Source organism: Solanum verrucosum, unplaced genomic scaffold (assembly GCF_900185275.1).
Source record: "Solanum verrucosum unplaced genomic scaffold, falcon-dt-bn FXZP01000042.1, whole genome shotgun sequence".
NCBI classification, from domain to species: domain Eukaryota; kingdom Viridiplantae; phylum Streptophyta; class Magnoliopsida; order Solanales; family Solanaceae; genus Solanum; species Solanum verrucosum.
The window spans coordinates 83,363-102,669 of record NW_026020230.1 but is presented as its reverse complement, the minus strand read 5'-3'; the positions used below and the strand labels follow the sequence as shown (position 1 = coordinate 102,669).

The following is a 19,307-nucleotide window of genomic DNA, read 5'->3' as shown; positions in this document are numbered from 1 at the left end:
TTAAATCTCTCAGTCCAAAGACTTTAATTTAGTATTTCTAATCAATTATTTACCAAAGGAAGGAAAGTATATTTTATCATTTAAATGATATGATGATCATAAAGTTTAAAAAGACCTAACAATCAAGAATTCCTTTTCTAGTAAAAAAGTAATTAAAGAAAATAATATTTTTTCTCAGAAAGATGGAACAACATTTTTGCTCTAAATAATTGATCACCCAAAAGGTAAAAAGAATTAAAAGCAAAGAATTCTATTTTTTGGTGTTGTTAATTTAAAAATTCACCCAAAAGGTGAAAAGAATTAAAAAGCCAAGAAATCTTTTTTTTTGAGGTTGTTAATTTAAAAATAAATAAAATTATTTTGTATTTATCCTTTTTAATTTCGATGTTAAATAGACAGATTCCACATGTCGCTTCAAAAGAAAAAAAAAGTCTGGATTTTTCCTTCAACTTTTGTCTATATGATTTAAAATTGCCCTCAGATTGAAATTTCAATAAAAATTATTGGAAAAAATCTCGATAATTTTGAATTAGTAGTTCAATGAATGATAAAATTAGTCCAATTTCAAATAATATAAAAATTAATTAATTATTTTTTACGTTGAAATAATTTCAATTTGTGTTTATTTTCTAGGGTAAAACTCTAAAATCGTCAAACTATGATTAAATTTGAATCGATAACTTAAGTCTTACCATAACGGTACTAAAAAAAAGTTAGAAAAAGAAAAAAACTGTTGACTAAATAATGGGGTCCATGGAAAACAATAGAATGTTAATAATGTTTGTACTTGAAGATTGGTAAATGAAAGGGACAAATGATGATCATGAAAATAGGCAAAGTTGGCCACATTTGGCCAGGCAACTCACATTCGATATAGACGCGGAATTAGAATTCAAACTTTATAAATTTTAAATTTTAAATATTGATATTAAGTGACAGTTATTAAAGTCGTAATTAAATATAAATATAAAGTTTGAACCAATGTTACTAGATTTGGCCAAACTCATGTCAATTTTTAGCTTCGCTTCTGATTTTAAAATATAGACTAGTTTAGAGAGAAAAACACTTCCCGCCAAAATTAAAACAAATATTCAAACAATTCACTAATTTAATGCTACTCAAACTTTTAATTATAATTGGTAGGTAACCTCTCAGTCATAGAAAATTCGAGTACAAGAATGATGTGCGATTCCAAATGATTATACACGACCATCTATTAGATAAATTAAAAAAATATGTCATGATAAGATATTTTATTTTATATTTTTCCCACTTAATATCTATATGCAATTTGCAGAATGACTAATTTTGAATTTACAACGAAAAGATAATTTTAAAGAATAAAACACTTTCTCCTAAAAATGACTTTACATTTCGAATAATATCTATTTTGAAACCTAATTAATCTGAAGTTAAACTAAGCAGAGAAGTCTCACTTTGAGGAGCAATCTCTAAGGTTCTTATCATTGAATTCACTGTAATTTTAAAATTTTAGACTTATTTATTATAATTTTAATAAATATTTTACACCTAATCATCCATATTAAAAATACTAAATTTTGATGAATTTAATATCATTATATTATAGCTATCTTTATAAAATTTAAATTTGAAATCTATGACTAAAAATGAATTGAGTACTTAAATTCCACTAGAATATTTTTTATGGTATAAGGTGTTGTCATTATAGCACTACATACATAATTCATTTGTTCTATTATGTTTGCCCACTCATTGTTTACAAACAAAGTTTACTCTCTATTTAATGCCACATTGCATTATACAAGTTTGTGCTTGAAGAAAACGAAATGACACAAAATTATATGAATATTTTTCTTCGTCCCAAAATAAGTATTTTGTTATTTTTCTTTTGGTTTCAAAATAAATGTAACTTTAGGAATTCAAGCTAAAAACTAGTCGTATATTTTTTTAACTATACCCTTTTCATCTTTTTATATATATTATATTTATTATTTTTTTAATAAATGTAATTTTTATGAAAATAACACTTATTTTAAGACGGAGGACATAATCAAATTGTGCTACCTTATCTATGGACAATTATTAATTATTTACTGTCCTACTTCTGTTTGAAGCACTGCTTCATCATCAAATTATGGTACCTTATCTCATATGGACATTTCTTATTCTCAAAGTTTTCTTTTATTACCTTTTTTTAATGTGAATATTTTTGGTAATTTAGTACTACATCAATCGAAAATACGGTTTATTTTCAATTTATGTGATATAGTTTGAATATTAAAAAAAATTACGAAATGCAATTATGATTGAATGGATAAGATTTCTACGTAATTAATTAGATATCTTTAATTTGAATCGTGGAATGAAAAATGTGATTAAAAAGGCCTTTTTCTTTAACGAAGCTTACTAAACACATATCCAAATTAGTCGATCTTAATATCTTTAATGGACCTTACTAGATATAAATTCAGATTAGTCGACTTCAATTTAGATATTAACCATAAAATGAGAAACAAAGAAAATGGAGTGCAAAATAAGAAGAAATTTTTTTTTGCACAATTAATGACAATAAAGTGGAGGTGGTTGTTGAAATATAAAATTTATCAGTTGAATTAATTATGCTAATATATATAAATCTAAGAAGAGGATTTACATGGAAATTAATTAAGCTCAATGAAAATGTTAATGGTGGTTGTTGAAAGGAATTTTATAAAAATGAATTAATTTTAATGACTTTCTTATCCATTAAGATAGCAAATGAAGAGCACATGCAATCCACTAATATACAAGAAGGGAATAATTAACCAATTAAAAGCAAATAAAGAGAGGACTAGTACTTAGCCAAATTAACTTTCCTTTTCCTCTCTTTTTCCAATATTACCTAATTTAGAACCTAGATTCTTGGAGTGGTGGGAAATCAATGTCATCAATAGCCGGTAGTATTTTCTTCGTCTCAAATTATTTATCTCAGACATGTTATTGAATTGTGAGAATGAATCAAAAAGGCTCATTTATGTCATTCATTAAAATTTTGGCTCATATATGTCATTTTTGTCTGAGAAAAAGGCTTATATATGTCATCCGTTAAAAGTTTGGCTCATATATGTTATTACAGTTAACAAATAATTGCACATATGAGTCTTTTCTCAAATGGATCGAAATGACATAGATGAGCCAAATAGAGTTTTTTCTCAAAGTTCGATGATATATTTGAATTTTTTACTCTTTTAAAAAAATGTTTTTCTTTATAAAAAAGAAGAAGGAAACTCTGACTATTTTATATTTATTTATGTCTTAAGATATATATACTCCCTTGATCCATGTTTAACTTGACATATCCATCTTAGAAATAATAAATGAAATAATTATTTTACTATGTCACTCCTAATTATTATAAATCATCTCACTTGTTAGAAAATAAAAATAAAATGGTAAATCGTTTCTTGTTTTTTTAAACTAGACAAGTAAAAGTAGACAATAATCTATTTTTAGTATAGAAAAAAAGTAAAATTGAATGGAAAGAGTAGTCTCTCTTCACTAAATATTTATTCTATTGAAGTGTTGACAGTTTTCAAGAACTATTACTATTACAAATGAAGTGAAAAAATAACTAATTAATCATAAATATTTTCTGATAAATAATTTGAGACGGAGGAAGTAATATTTGTTACCTAACTACAGCAACCAAAAAAATATTCTAACCACTCATTATCTCTCAAATAACATAATGATACAATTCATCATTTCATCAAAAGATCAATCAATTATTGATCCCACCACTTTCTTTGATTATCTTTGGATCCTATGCAAATGGCTAAATATTTTTGTTCCTACTCTATTTTAGGACTAATAATAAAAAAACAACTAGGAAAAAATAAATATGGGAAACTGTGTAGAAAAAGTATTCTAAAGGTGCATGAGAACTCAAACTTTGAATTTAAGAAAATATGAAGACTAACACACTGAAAATGCATGACTCACTATTTATCAGTTGTTACATGATTCAACTACCAAATGATGTGATGTTATTTTTCTTTAGGTTTCGATTTTGAATTCACGATATAAAAAATCTTTAATAAAGGACGTTTCTTTCGAACGATTGAAAAATATTTTTTGGTCCGTATTAGACATATCCTAACACTTTGTTTCTTGTTTCATAATGTATTGTATTAAGTTGTTGAATACAATGTTTAGATTGTATATCGTCCTGCATTATTACATAATATCACATATCCATAATTGAAATGACAAAATTATAAGAAATTGTGGTGTACGGGGTAGAGCTACGTACTATGAAAATGTATGGTAAATGATAAAATTGAATTATTAAATAATAATGAAAGATAAAATGAGAAGAAAATACTAAAGTAACGATGCAAGCACACCAAATCGATTGTTACAGAAATTGTTCTTTTCGTCGTTACCTAACGATGAATTTAAACAATACAATACAATAAAACTTAAGTAACAATCAAATCAAACATTATATTTAGACTCACAATATAATGCAATACAATACAATACACATCATAACAACCATCCAAACAAGGCGTAAGTCTTCCTCATGATAATCACTTGACAATAGACAAATTATTAACTCATTTCAATAAATTAATTGAGAATATTTCCATAATATCTTAGGAAAAATTCAAAAATTAATCTTGGTGATATTTTATTTTTTTAATAATTAACAACCTCCACTTTTAGTGATGGACATATATAGAAGACAAATTAAAGTGAGACAAATAGTGGATGATGAAGTCACTATGCCATAGGGATTAGTCAAGTTTATAATAAGTTGACTGGTCAAATATTTTGCCATCAGTCAAAATAAAACATTAATACTGACAAAAGAAAGTAAAATGTGGGGACTGCTTGTGGGAATGTTTAGGAAATTGAGCCTCAAATTTGCAAATATAAAATTAAATTAAATAATAGAAGGGGAGTACTAACAAAGAAAAGAATCTGCAAGGATTTGCATTCCTATTTTCCTCTTTTGATAAAACACATAAAAATTAGTAAAAACTATAGTGTAAAAAAAAAAAGAATGTCATGTTCAGATTAGGCAGAAGGTTCTAATCAAACATTATAAGAAAATCAAATAAAGGATTTGCTTTGTGCTTTGAGCTCATTGGCCTTTGAGAATGTTTTAATTAAATTTTTTAATTTTGTCTACTTTCATTTTTAATAGTTGGTTGGTCAGGACGTTTTGATTTATCGTGAATGTAATGATATAATCCGCTATATGAGAAAGGAATGACCAACTCTCAAATTCCAAGAGTGGATTTGTCACGATGCCCCTAAATTGGGGTGGGAGAGATCCGAGATTAGCATCCAACGCGTACGACATATATATTAAGTGAACTCTTCTAAGTTCAACAAGTTTTTCCATCACGTACCATGATCGCCGAGGTCGTTATAGCGCTCAAGAACAAAAAAGAATTTGGTTGGGGTGTTATGACAAACTCACTATGGTCCCCTAGGTTTCCATGTTTGTGGTTTGTATTCTTAAATGATAGTTGATCTTCAGTTAAATACTCATAATTTTTTTTAGAAATATTAAAATATTCGAATTATTTGAAGTGTATTGAATATTAGAATATTTCAATAATTTTAATATGATATACATATCAAAGCTCAATTCATTTATTGGGAAATATGATCGTTCATAGTTATTAAATGTGTGGCTAAAGTGATTTTTTTTCTTAAACATTTCTATTCAATATATATATATATATTTCTCTTCCTAGTTAGGGTGGTCATTGGCAGGTGCAAGGCGAGTTGAGCTTACCCTAAAAAAGTAAAATCGTCATGCACCATCCTGACCTGTTTTGTTCTGTCTCGTATAATATTTTTTAGCATTTTTAACTCATTCTATATAAGATAAATTTCGCTCCGCCCCATTTCGATCCTATTAGTAGTCATTTCTATTCAATATTATATAGTTTGTTGAAGGAGCAAATCATGGTAGGTTGTTTCAACACAAAGTATTCTATTATATAAATATTCCAACCTTATTTGACAAGCTTCATTTGTAATTGATTGATCTAATTGGATGCATTGGAAATTTTACCCCTTTTTTTCAAACAAAATCATCATATCATCTTTAATTAATTAATACTATTTGTGTTCACATCACAAGAAAGTAACCTAATGTTGCATGTGTCTAAGATTAATTAGTAAACTATATATATTCCAATTAATCATATTTATGATTTCACAAATCACATGTATGACTAAATTTATGTTAAAAGACAAAATGTAATCATAGTTTGTCCACACGTTAGGTAATGCACTAATTAATAACAACTCATCCATGGGATAATCATAGTACAAATCAAGTGTCTGACTAGGAAATTAAACCATGATCCTCTTTTTTGTCCTAATTAATTAAAAAATAGTAATTTATAGAAATAATTCCAAAAAATTCCTTTCAGGTTTCGCTCTATAACACTCACCTCTTTTTTGGTTTACGATATTACGTCTATCTCCTTTGTTTTGTGTTGCACATCAAAATGTAGAGGGAGGTCTATGAAATTATCCCAAATTTATAAGGTATCTATCAATTAAGAGTTGTAGTGGAATAATAATATTTCTTCATTCTTAATTAGAGATTTCGAATTCAAATTTTATTGACCGATGAGTATATATGCCGTTGCTTTTTTCTTTTTGAAATTGTATTACTCTTTAATGTGAGACTTTCTGACAAATTCGACTTTAATGATACTTAAAAACGATATCAGAAACCGAATAAGAAATCAAATCTGAATATCACTATCATGTTGGTTGTTTTTTTGTCAAACAATGATCATTTGAAGAAACTATGTTAGGCAATTCCTTGACATGTGTTTGACTAATAATTAGTGGTTAGTGAAATTGTCTGTCTATGGTCTCATCACTTAATTCTAAAGTTTCAAGGTAATACTATAATATAATTGGTGTAGTATTTTTTAGCTAATCATATGTTATTATGTTTTTCTAATCAGTGCTGTTTTGATTTGTGGCACATATGGTGTTAAAAAATATTACACTTTTTTTTAAAAGTCGAAATGATCGAAATCAATTCGAAATATTAAAGTGTTGCTTGAGCTCATAAGTAGATATGCATCATCCTACGTTTGAAAATAATGCAAACAACAATTTTAAATTACAGATTAAATTTAGGAAAATATAATCAATAACGTATATAATATTATACTAAAAAATATTCATCAAATCTCTATTTCATCCGTTCAAAATTTATTACAAATACAATTACGATAAGTTACAATAATAAAAGAGTTCTACACTATTCAAGATACTCTATTTGTTTCATATCTTTTTAACTCTTATACTTATACTATTTATAAAAATAGATATTCTATTTTATTAAATAAAGTAATTTTTTTCTTACTACTTTTAGTATTAAACAACTATATAAAATAATAGTACTTAAATTTAAAATTTCAAAATATCATTAATAATATTTATTTAATACAGGTAACTCTTATAAGTTTTACTTATAAGGTTTGTTTAATTAATTACAATATCTTAATTTTCAAAATATTTTTGTAGTAATCAATTTATCTTCAACTCCTTACTTATACGAGCCGAGGAAAATTAAAACTTACGGGCCAACGAACTAGGTCAATACGAGTTTTGATGGGATAAATAAAAGTTATTAATTCTTTAAGAGTGTATTTTATACGGAGGAAAACATTTCATAAAAATGTTTTCTGTTGTTTATATTTGATTAATAAAAAAAATTAAAATATTTTTCTAGAATTATTTTTAAAATGAGAAAAATACATTTATTTTGTCTTTTATATTCTACAACATATTTCATAAAACCTCCCCCCATATAAGTCTATCTCCACCGCCCTACATCCCCTACCCCAACCCCTTCACTCATATTATTTATCTGAATTATATATAAATATTTAAAGAATAATATTTTTTACTCATAACAAATACAAGAAAATAACAAACCAATTGACTTATTTAAGAAAATATTTTTCTTACTACTAAACACACTTTAATCATTTATTTCGAATTTGAGATATTGAAATTTTTTAAAAATAATCTATATGAATTTAAATTTTATTGTGTTTTAATATGAATATTGAACATTAAACTAAAAAAGAAAAAAAAAAAGTTAAACATACGTTAGTGGGTGGTCGGCAACTGTGGACCCTACGTGTTTTTGGAGTATTAAGACACGTGGCATATAAAATGCGGCTAGCTGATGAAATATCATTCTCTTAGTGGATTTTTGGCCCTACCTTAATTCTCCTTCTTCAAGTAAGGTATAATTCCCCATTTCAACAAGGGCCCCACACATATAAGTAGTGTGAAATGAGCGGGTCGGATTGAATTTAAATGAATCGAAACGTTTCATTTTATATTAGTTAGTTTGATTTGGTATGGAGTTTAAAAAGAAAGAAAGACTTTAAGAACTTGTGGTCTAAAATAAGTGATAGATATTTGTGTTGCTATAAATTATTTCATTAAGGGTAAAACAAGTATTCTAAAGTTAAATTGTTATTTCTTCTGTCTCATTTTAAGTGACCCCGTTATTCTTGACACGGTGTTTAAGAAAAAAGAAAGATTTTTGAAATTTGTGGCTTAAAAAAATTCTTAGATATTTGTGTGGTTATAAATCATTTTATCAAGAATAAAAGAGGAACTTTAAAGTTAAATTATTTCTAATTATTACAAAATAACACTTTTTGTGACTAAAAAAGAAAATAAGTCATATAAACAGAACAGATAGACTGATAGAATATAGGACAGTTGATAGTGTTGATGTCTAATACTGGTGATAATTATGGGCATTGTTTAGGGTAGTCTTGGATAGTGTAGATGTTATGGATAGTAGCTAAAAGTAATGGTAAATGACAGTAACGATCAACAATAGTGATTGACGATGATAAATGATAACAGTGATTAGTCTTATATAGTGATGATTAATAATAGTAATCAATAGTGATGATGGTATATTATGGCCAGTGATTGTAACAACAGGTTGTAAGAATTGACAAATATATGATGGTTATAGCTGAAGATAGTAATTGTGGTTTGGATTGGGGTTGGAGTTGGAGTTGGTGGTAGTTGACAATGAACAACAACAACGGGAGGGGGGGGGGGGGATAGTTCACAATGATAGGTGATGGAAATAGTGGTGATTGGCGAATAAATTGAATTGCAGAACTATCATCTTTGTAGAAATTCTTGAATAGACATCTTAATAACATTAAGACTTTATTACAAATTTTGATTATCCCTATCTATTCAGACTCATCAAATGATTGTAACAAGAAAAAAATATAAATACATTTAACGATTAAGAACTCAATAACTAAGAATCAGACCTAAAGATAGATAGATTTAATGGTTGAGATTTAAATGATTAAGATTCAAATGTTCACTAAATGCAAACAAATGAGGTTGAACTCAATTTCAATTAATTCATGAGGTGAAAATCGTTCAAAATCTCGTAAGAAGACTAAATTCCTTCTCACAATTGATGTGTGACAACCTCAACACTCCCAAAGTTGGATCCATCAAATAGAGCGTGGACAACATAAAATGTGATGGGCGATGGTCGTTCGAAAACATATACAACAACAACAATTATAATATATGTAATAAAATTTCACAAATAAAATTTGAGGAGAATAACATATATGTAGATTTTGAACTCTATCTTGTGTAGGTAGAGATGTTATTATAAATAGACCTCCAACTGCGTAAAAACAATAAGATAATAAAATAATTGAAGCACAAGAAACAACAAATAGTAGAAACAGAAAACTAAACATAAGAATGCCGAAAATAATAAGATATTAAATATACTATTACTATTACTCCTAATATCGAAATACAAACACACAATTATCTATTAGACTTCTATCATAATTCTCGACCTCCATATTTTACGTAAAAATAGATATACACGTGACAAAAGCTGGTTCAGTCACGTGCCACATGTTTTTATGTCATGGTCAGTTTGATGAAACAAACTCAATTAATAAATACGTACATACAAATGAGCCGTTAGCAATAACACTACATTCCAAAGAATGTTCTGAGAAAGATAAGAGTGCTTTCTTGTTTGTGTTTTTGTAATACGTATATTGTTTTCGTTTCAAAATAAGTGGTATTCTGAATATTTAAGATAGAAAATAATATATTGAATATTTTATATCGTAATTTGTATTTTACGTGGTATTTTACATGTATTATGTTGATAGATTGTGTTATGCGTGTGTATACTTGTTTAAATTAGAGGACATAAATATCAGTAAAGCTAAGTTAAATGATACATTAATTATATATCGAGTCCTTTTCAACTCTATCTTTATAGGCATATACTTCATCTTTTTACTGGCGCAAATTGTCAAGAAATATTTATTAAAAAATAAGAATAATTTAGTAAACTACATATTATATTTATTGATTTCTGAACGTCATTTTTGTTGAAAGATACTGTCTATTTTAGAAATAAGAAGATAATTACTTTTTAACTTTGAATTATTTGGTATTTCAAATTCATTGACCCAATTAGTTAATTCAGATTTTTGTCATGCATGTTCAAAAGTACCTCAATTGCAAATTCTAACTTGTTTTCTATTAAAAAAATAATTAAAACAATAAAATAAAAACTTAAACAAAAATTCTTGTATTATGCCTTGAATCTTGAATTTTGAGTTTTGTTTCTGAAATTTAATTTTTAAAGGTTGATATTCTAACAAATTCATTTAGTATTTTTTTTAAAAAATTTCATGTATATATCTGTTTCATCATACATAACTGAAACACATATTTAAAATTGACTAAAATTTTAATCATGTATATATAAATGCAAAGTAGAAGGCAAAAAAAAAAAAAATTCTTACCTAAAATGATCTAAAATTTTAATATTTATGCAAAATAACACACTACGAATATTAATTAAATGAGGCGATCAAATTAAAGCGTCCATAATTATTTTTTTACAAATAAATATTAAAGAACCCTTGAATCCTAAAAGTAAGAGAAACTTTTGGGCTTCTGTTCTTGGGCCCCCAATTTATGGGCTTCTGTATGACATTAAAATGGTAGAAATGTCATCACGTAGCCATTTTAGGACCGCTATTTAAGTTGTGTTCAAACACTTGTAAATTATTTAGTGTTTCGCTGCAAGGAAAACTTACAGAAATCCTACTAGTTTTGATACACTCTAGTTTGTAAAACTCACAGAAATCCTACTAGTTTTGATACACTCTAGTTTGTAATATTTTTAATTTTATCAAATTTTAGTGCGTCCAGATACGTCTAGATGCACGTATCTCGATATATATTGGGTCAAAACTAGGTGTGATTTGTTCTAGATACATTATATCCAAGTAGATTCGCATGTATATGAGATATAAAGACAAATCTCCTCACCTCTCTTCTATTTCACCCCACTCTCCTATCTATATGGTATCCCAAATGCATATGAAAATCACATCAGATACGTACAAATACATGTATCTAGTGTGGTTCGAATATATCTGAGATATATGACCATCTCGCCCGCCTCTCTCCCTATTTTAGTGAATTTGATAGCAAAAATACATGTATCTAAATGTATCTTACGCAATATATGGTAGGAAACTCTTAATTAGCGTAATTATTTGAAAGTATAGAAAGAATTAGTATAGATACATGTCTAATAAGGTAGTTTTCCCCGTATATAACCGGGGTAGACGATAACCACCGTTATCTTCCAAATAAATTTAATTGGTTTTTCTAATAAACGAATTTTAGGCTTAACATGAAGTGTGCTTTTAGCTCAAAGTTTTGTTTAATCCATACTCTTGCATGTCAAGGAAACAAGATAGAACACGAGACAAACTTAACCAACGACAACACACCCAATATAATCCCACGAGTAAGATCTAGTTTCGTTATACTCTACTTGTTGCTTTTGGTGTTTCAACTACAAATTCCTAGCTAGTTCAACTTCCATACAAAAAAAGTCTAAAAACAAAACGTTATACAAAAATCCCCTGAAAATAATTTGAGCTAAGCGTTCATAATAAATGGAATTAATAACCTGAAAATACATGGATCAAGTGTAAAAATTCTTTGCACTCTCGGGGTATATAAGTTAAATCCAATACTCATTCAGTTGTAGTTTTTAGGGCGCTACAAGTGCAATTTAACATAGAAGTGAAGATACTTCATCTCAATGTTTGTATAGTAAGATGCAACATTGCAATCGATGAAGTACCTTAACTGGGCCTCAACTGACAACTAAGCACTCCAAATTTGAAAATGCACATCTAGACACCTCAACTTGTTTCCATTATGTCAGTTAAACCCTCCAACTTACATATTGATCTTCTAGACACCACCAAAATTTATGCCCCATCAGCACCGGGTGTCCACAAGACACATTGTGGGATAAGTTGAGATGTCTAGACGTGCATTCTCAAAATTGGAGTGTTCAGTTGTAAAGGGCAAAAACTAAGATGTCTATCGATGTATTATGCTAAAAAATGACTAACCATTCAGCATGAATCGCAGTAGCTCAAAATCAGTAAAGAGCATTTAGAAATAATATTAACAAACTGCATTAGATAGATACTCAAGAAAACATGAAAGAAAGAGCAACAGAATTGAACAATCATTAGACTCAGTTCTAGGCTGAGCAGAGCTTCTATATGATTACAATAAGTAAGAAGTTCAGTTGATTTTGTTTCAAATACATAAACTAAGAGGTTAAGTTCAAGGATCATCACATAAGTACCTTTTCCGCGTACTTTTTCCTATTTCAGTGGCTTCTTCCATAACTCGCCGATCCTTTTAAGCATATTTGGATTTTTCCTCTTCATTAGATCTTCATCCATGTCCTCAAAGTAAGGTGAGCTAATCTTGCAAGGACTGAAAGGACTATCCATTGATCCGGTTCTTTCCATGAGCTTCCCATTATTGCCATTTGATAGCATCGCGGTTGCTACTTCTGCAGCCTTCCTCCATTGGTCTGACTGAATCTTTAACTTTCTTAGTTCAGCTTCCATTTCTGCATTGGAAGCTTGAGCTGCATCCAATTGCTCAGTTACTCTAGCCACCCGTCGGTTACTTTTATCAACCTCCTCATTCATGTACCCGAGCTTCATGAGAGCTTCTCGTTCTGCAGTGTTTGCAGCCTCTAGTTCAGCAGCAACTTCATCCTTCACTTTTCCTCTATTGCTTTCTTTTTTGTCAGTTTCCGACTTCAGGATCTCATTTTCCTCTAAAATATTCTGTAGTTCGGTTTCCTTATCCATCAGATTTGCCTTCAGAGTTTCGATATCAAGTCTTGATCTTTGAAGCTCCTTTTCGAGTACATTTTCTCCTTTTCCAGATCGTGCGTTCTCTAGTTTCATGATAAGATTCTCATTCTCCTCACAAATACCTTGCAATTCAGTTTCTTTGTCCATCAAATTCGCCTTCAACTCCTCTATTTGTGTTTTGAAGTTTTGTAATTCTCCCTGGAGTTCATCTTCCCTACGCTTCGACATTGACTTGATTTGCTCCACTAACTCATAGGCACTTCTTATTTCAAGTGTGCTTCGATTTTTCTCTTCGTTGTATTTGATGTCAGCTGCTTTCAGATCAGCCCTCAGACGTTGAACTTCAGATTTCAGAGAAGACAGTTCTGCCTCAATTGTTTCCTCACTTTCATCAATTTCGACAATTTCACTTTCACCAACATTACCAGTAGCTGATTGGAGTTTGCAAACAAGGTCTTCCAGTGAACTTGCACGTGTTTTCGACTGATCCAACTCGGAAGATAAAGCATTGTATGCTTCCACAACTTTATTACCATCAGACCTTAGGCTCTCCACAATCTTCTTTGCTGATTCCAGTTGCAACAGAGTTTCAGTAACAAGTGCTTGAGCCTGAGCTTCGGAATCTTTGCTATCCTTTAGTTGTTTTTTCATGTCTTCCAGAAGCACAAGTGTATCCGACAAGTTCTGTTTCAAGCTTTGGAGTTCCGCTTGGGATGCTTCCGCGTTCTTGATTTTGGTAGCCTCAGATATAGCAACAGTTTCCAGCTGAGTCTTTAGTACCTTTATCTCATTCAAGGCAGAAGCTAATGAAGCTGAGTCAGCTGAATGCTGTTTCTGGATTGTCTCTAGTTCTGAACGCAATGTCAGATCCTCGGAAGACTTTTGGTGGTCAGTCGGACATGTACTCTCAGAAGAAGGCTGATTCACAAGCTGTTTCGGGGACTGGTCTGGTTCGGAGGACAATACTGCACACTGTTCCTTTGACTCCTTTGCCTCTACCTCACTTCGCTTTTTGCATGCTTCTGAGGAGTTTAGCTTGTCTTTGAGATCATTTTTGAGCTGAGTGATTTGGGACTCCAATTCAGTAACCTTGCTTGAGCCCTTCTTCTTTAAATAACAAAGAAAATGATTTAGGATATAGATGCACATATAGGTAAAAAAAAAACTATAAAACAACACAGGATCGAGCAAAACAAACTTGATAAAATGTGATTAACGTTAATGCCAATCCGACTATATGAAACCATGTTGTTGAACATGGTCACACTTGCAGCACATTATCAGCAGAAGAGAGAACAAATCTTAACGATTTTTATATCGAGTAGTGACAAATTACTTCTGCTAAACCTTCATTGTCAACCAGACAACCACAAGTAAATACATTCAAAAATTGAACCTTCAAAATCAAATGAGGACAGCAACATCAAGAAAAAGTTGCAGCATACAAAAGATTCGATACCACTCAAAGAAATCCAGAATTGTGAACTGGTGAGCATGGTCTAGAGTAGCAATAGTATATGATATCTGTAATAAAAGGATAAAGAAAAGATGACATGTAATAGCTTTACTCAGTTTGATGGCCATCAAGGATCAATTTTAGGCTATTACACTGAAGCAATCTCGCTTAATATTAACTGTGAAGTATTAAAGATATCGAAAAGCCTAATAAGGGCACAAAAAAGCTATCGGTGACACTGAGGCAAATGAGAATTAAGATTCTAAATTTATCTTATCAAATGGACACAGCCCTGGAGCACAAAGTTGATGGTCAATGACTCAATACTTGTGTTCTGGCAATTCAAACAGAACTAGAAATGCATTTTCAAACTTCTTTGTCATGATTTTTTAATAAAAGAAGGATAAAACACAGACAAAAGAAACTACAGCATCTAGAGGAAACAAAATGGTAGGAGTTGCACATCAGTATTGTCAATTCTAAATCTTTATATCATAAATAGAAGAAGATTATTGGCACTAACAACAACAACATACCCAGTGTAGGGGTAGAGTGTACGCAGACCTTACCCCTACCACATGTAGGTAGAGAGGCTGTTTCCGAAAAACCCTAAACTCAAGTGCATCAACAACAACAACATACCCCGTGAAATCCCACAAGTGGGACCTGGAGAGGGTAAAATGTACGCATACCTTACCACTACCTCGTGGAGGTAGAGAGACTGTTTTCGAAAGACCGCCGACTCAAGTGCATCAAATGAGAGAAATGTATAATCTATCATTCTTAATAGCAAGGGCAATTTTGGCACAATGAAAACTTCGTCACCACAGTAGAGATTAAGCCCCTCCCCCTTCTCTCAATTACCCTTTTTGTCACTCTAAAAATTATTCAAACATAAACAATCATTTCTTTTCAACATCTTTCCATTCTATTCTCTAAATTATAAAGATGCAACTCCAAAAAGTTTCAGTTTAAGCCAAGTCAATTTGTAGAATTTTACCTTTGACTCCAAATTTTTCGGCGATTTCTGCTCGGTGACTTTAGCCCTTCTCTCTTTTTGTGTCCTACCATTAACATGAGGAGAAGATGCAGAATCAGAATCCGATGCCCCCGTCTTCAGGCGGCGCACAACTCTCGGAGAAATTTTATGAGGCACATCTTGAGGAACACCTCGAGGAGATACCTTTTGAAGCACTTCTCGAGATCTCACAGCTCGAGGAGAAATCTTTAGAGGCACTTCTGACGAATTGCCTCGCGGAGATTTCTTCTGTGGCACTTCAGAGGAACTGTTTCTGTTATCCAAATGAAAAAATAAAAGAAAAGTTCAGAACACAACTACTGAAATGAAACAAGAATATTGGTTAGACTACTTTGCAATGTTCAAATAGTACAAAATTTTTGCACAACATTTACTACTATCATAAATCACTTAACCACAAATAGAAAAATCATTATATCATTCTTATCTATATTTAATGGCAAAAAGATATCAGTTTCAAGAATTCTTTAATGATATGAACACATTTAAAGCACATCCTTTTTTCAGTCACAACATTCAAGATTTATAATCATAAACTCACCCTGCCATTCTTAACCTTCAACACACCCTTAACAGAAACTTTACAAGAAAATATCAAAAAACAAAAGCTGTCATTTTTTCCCTAGGAAAAAAGTTTATATGTCACCATTAAAACTTATAGCTTCAAAAGGGGCCCCAGTTCATTACCATTACAAGAACAACTCCATGAATTCCAGCCAGGATAAGTCCATTTTTTTATTTACTAAATAATCATAAATGCCAACTGAAGTTACCTTGCTTTTGGGGTCTGCATATCTCAACAACCTTTAGGCCCACAAAAGTAAAATCTTGGTGGTGAGAAGATTTTTCCTGTTCAATGCCCTCTGCCCCACTAACACTGCAAGATTACATAAACATTATACTCTAACTAAAGACCACTCATATAGTAGAATGAAATTAAGGGAATCCAATGTAAGTAAACAATAAATGCACTAAGACTCCTTCGCGATACGTGAGTGCAGAGAAGGGCGAACCCGTGACCTCCTAGTCACGTGACAACAACTTTACGAGTTATGTTAAGGCAAGAAAATTGACCCTCCAAAAATAGATGAACAGAAACTTATCATCGTAACATGGGAATAACTTAAAGAAAAGAAAAGGGGGTCTTGGTTCACTTAGCCACATTGAATGCTCAACAAAAATAAGGTGAGTTTGGTACAAATTTTAATTGCAGTCACAAGGACCATACAGTGAACAGTACATGGGACAAGTTGCATAAGATTTTTTACCCTTCATAGTTCACAAACTATTCAAAATATAGGACTATTTTAATGAGGCTATGGACAGTAGGGACAAAGGGTAAAAACATATACTCCTCAATTTAAGGCAGTCTTCAACTAGACATAAATTATCCTCCATTTTAGCCTAATGAAGGGGCACCTACAGGCTACAGTATACTAACTATCATCTTCTTCAAATATAGATTCTTGAAACAAATTAAGCTAGCATTTGACCATAACTTAAATTTTTTTCCAACTAATATACACATCCAAACACAACTTTAAATTCCAAAAATCACAACATCAAAAACTCAAATTTTCAAGTTCTTCAAAATCTATGGTCAAACAGGAGCTAAATATGAAGAAAAACAAAATTACTGAAAAATAGTGTTAAAAAAAAAACCCCATCTTGCTTCTCTGCAAAATCTTTAAAGTCAGACAGATCCAGATAAGCTTAACATGAATGCTTCAAAACTGAAATAATAAAATGAAAAACAGAAGAGGAAGAAGAAAATGTCTCAAAAACAAACAACAAACAATGCAATTCAAGTTTTTAAAAAAAGGAATAAACACACATGACACTAAAAAAAAAAGCTTAAAAAGACAATCAGAAAGAGTTCTTGAAACTCATCAAGATTCTTATTTTATTTACTTTTAAGCTAAACCCCCCTGCAAACTGTAAAGCTGAGAACTTTAGTGAGACATCAAGCTCAAAACATAGACAAAACACTCTTGAATCTTTCTTCTAAACCAAAAAAATGTTTTAAAAAACCATAATGCTACATTCCAAAAAGTTCAAAAAAAGTTGTCATCATGACATTGTAGTACTCTATCATATACAAAATCAAAAGTATGAAACTTTTCAAAACCCCACAAAAGAAAAAACCATAAAAGAAGAAAAAAAAAGTGAAAAAAGAGAAAATGTGTAATTGGGGTTTTGGTCTTACCAAGAAAAGATACAAAAAGGGAGTTAGAATTTGGAACATTTAAATTTTCCACCATTCATTCATTACAGAAACAAGAATTAGAAGAAAAAAAAGTAGTAGAACTAGTGTTTATGGCACAGTATTCAAGGTCACCTGCTCTGGTTGATGAAGTACCTAATCTTTTTCTGACTTTGGCTTCTTTCTCTCTATTTGTTTGGCTCTTAGCTGTGTAATGTGGACTACAAAAGAGAGTGTAGAGGATATATGCTCAAACTTTTCTTGCTAACTTTTGAAATTAAGATACAAAATGTTTTACAAGTGGGGTCCACAAAAATACGATGTGTATACGGTCTTATCTATCTTGTTAATGTAGAGAGGTCAGATATATTGAAAATAAGATACAATAACAAACACATGTGTAAGATAGGTCTAGACGAATGCGGTGTGTGTTTAGTTTTATCTATCTAGCGAACATAGAGAGGTTGAATATGTTGAAAATAAAATACATCAATAATATATTTCACACTGGAGTTTAAAGAAGATGGTGTACCGTATGCAATCTTATCTATCTTGCAAACTTAGAGAGGTAAGATAGATTGAAAATAAGCTACACCAATAACATATTTCATAAGTAGAATTTAGAAAAGACGATGTGTATACAATCTTATCAATCTTACAAATGTAGAGAGGTCGGATATATTAGAATAAGATACATCAATAACATATATTATCCATAAGTGGAGTCCAAAGAATGGTGATGTATATATGGTCATATCTATCTTGCGATAATAGAAATCTAGATATGTTGAAAATAAGATATAACAATAACATATTTCACAAGTGTAGTTTAGAGAAGATGGTGTGTATACAACCTTATCTAACTTGCGAAAGTAGAAAGGCTAGATATATTGAAATTAAAATACACTAATAATATATTTTACAAGTGGGGTTCAGAGAAGACGATGTATATACAGTCTTATCTATCTTACAAAAATAAATAGGCTAAATATGTTGAAAATAAGATACACTAATATCATATTTCACAACTGGAGTTCAAAGAAGGTGGAGGCGCGCATACAATCATATCTATCTTGCAAACATAAAGAGGTTTGATATGTTGAAAATAAGATAACTGTAACACCCTAGAGAATTTTCGAACTAAGACTCGAGCCGTCCTTTATGTGGAGTGAGATTTTACCGAGGAATAAAATTTCTTGAGTGTTAAGTTAAGATCCCTAGATGTAGCACATTGAGTTCCAAGAAGAGTTGAATTGGAAATAGTCATTTTGGAAAGAATCTGGAAAATTTGGCTATGGAAAAAAAGTGAGTTTTTGGTCAACTTTGAGCAGTCGTAACTCCTAG

At 30.3% G+C, this 19,307-nt stretch overlaps 1 protein-coding gene across 5 annotated transcripts; it reads right to left on the bottom strand.

Annotated features, from left to right (window-relative positions):
* Nucleotides 1-12,566: 12,566 nt before the first annotated feature.
* LOC125831972 (interactor of constitutive active ROPs 3-like) lies at nt 12,567-18,217 on the bottom strand. Of its 5 annotated transcripts, none has more exons than XM_049511095.1 (4): nt 18,099-18,217; nt 16,534-16,637; nt 15,722-16,013; nt 12,567-14,372 (listed from the first exon to the last, which is right to left on the bottom strand). In XM_049511095.1, the coding sequence occupies exons 2-4, from the start codon at nt 16,551-16,553 to the stop codon at nt 12,759-12,761; spliced, it is 1,926 nt and encodes a 641-aa protein (XP_049367052.1). In that variant the 5' UTR covers nt 16,554-16,637; nt 18,099-18,217; the 3' UTR covers nt 12,567-12,758. The 5 variants fall into 5 exon arrangements, with proteins under 5 accessions (XP_049367052.1, XP_049367055.1, XP_049367053.1 ...); XM_049511098.1 differs by having other exon boundaries at nt 12,567-14,369; XM_049511096.1 differs by having other exon boundaries at nt 18,120-18,217.
* Nucleotides 18,218-19,307: the final 1,090 nt, after the last annotated feature.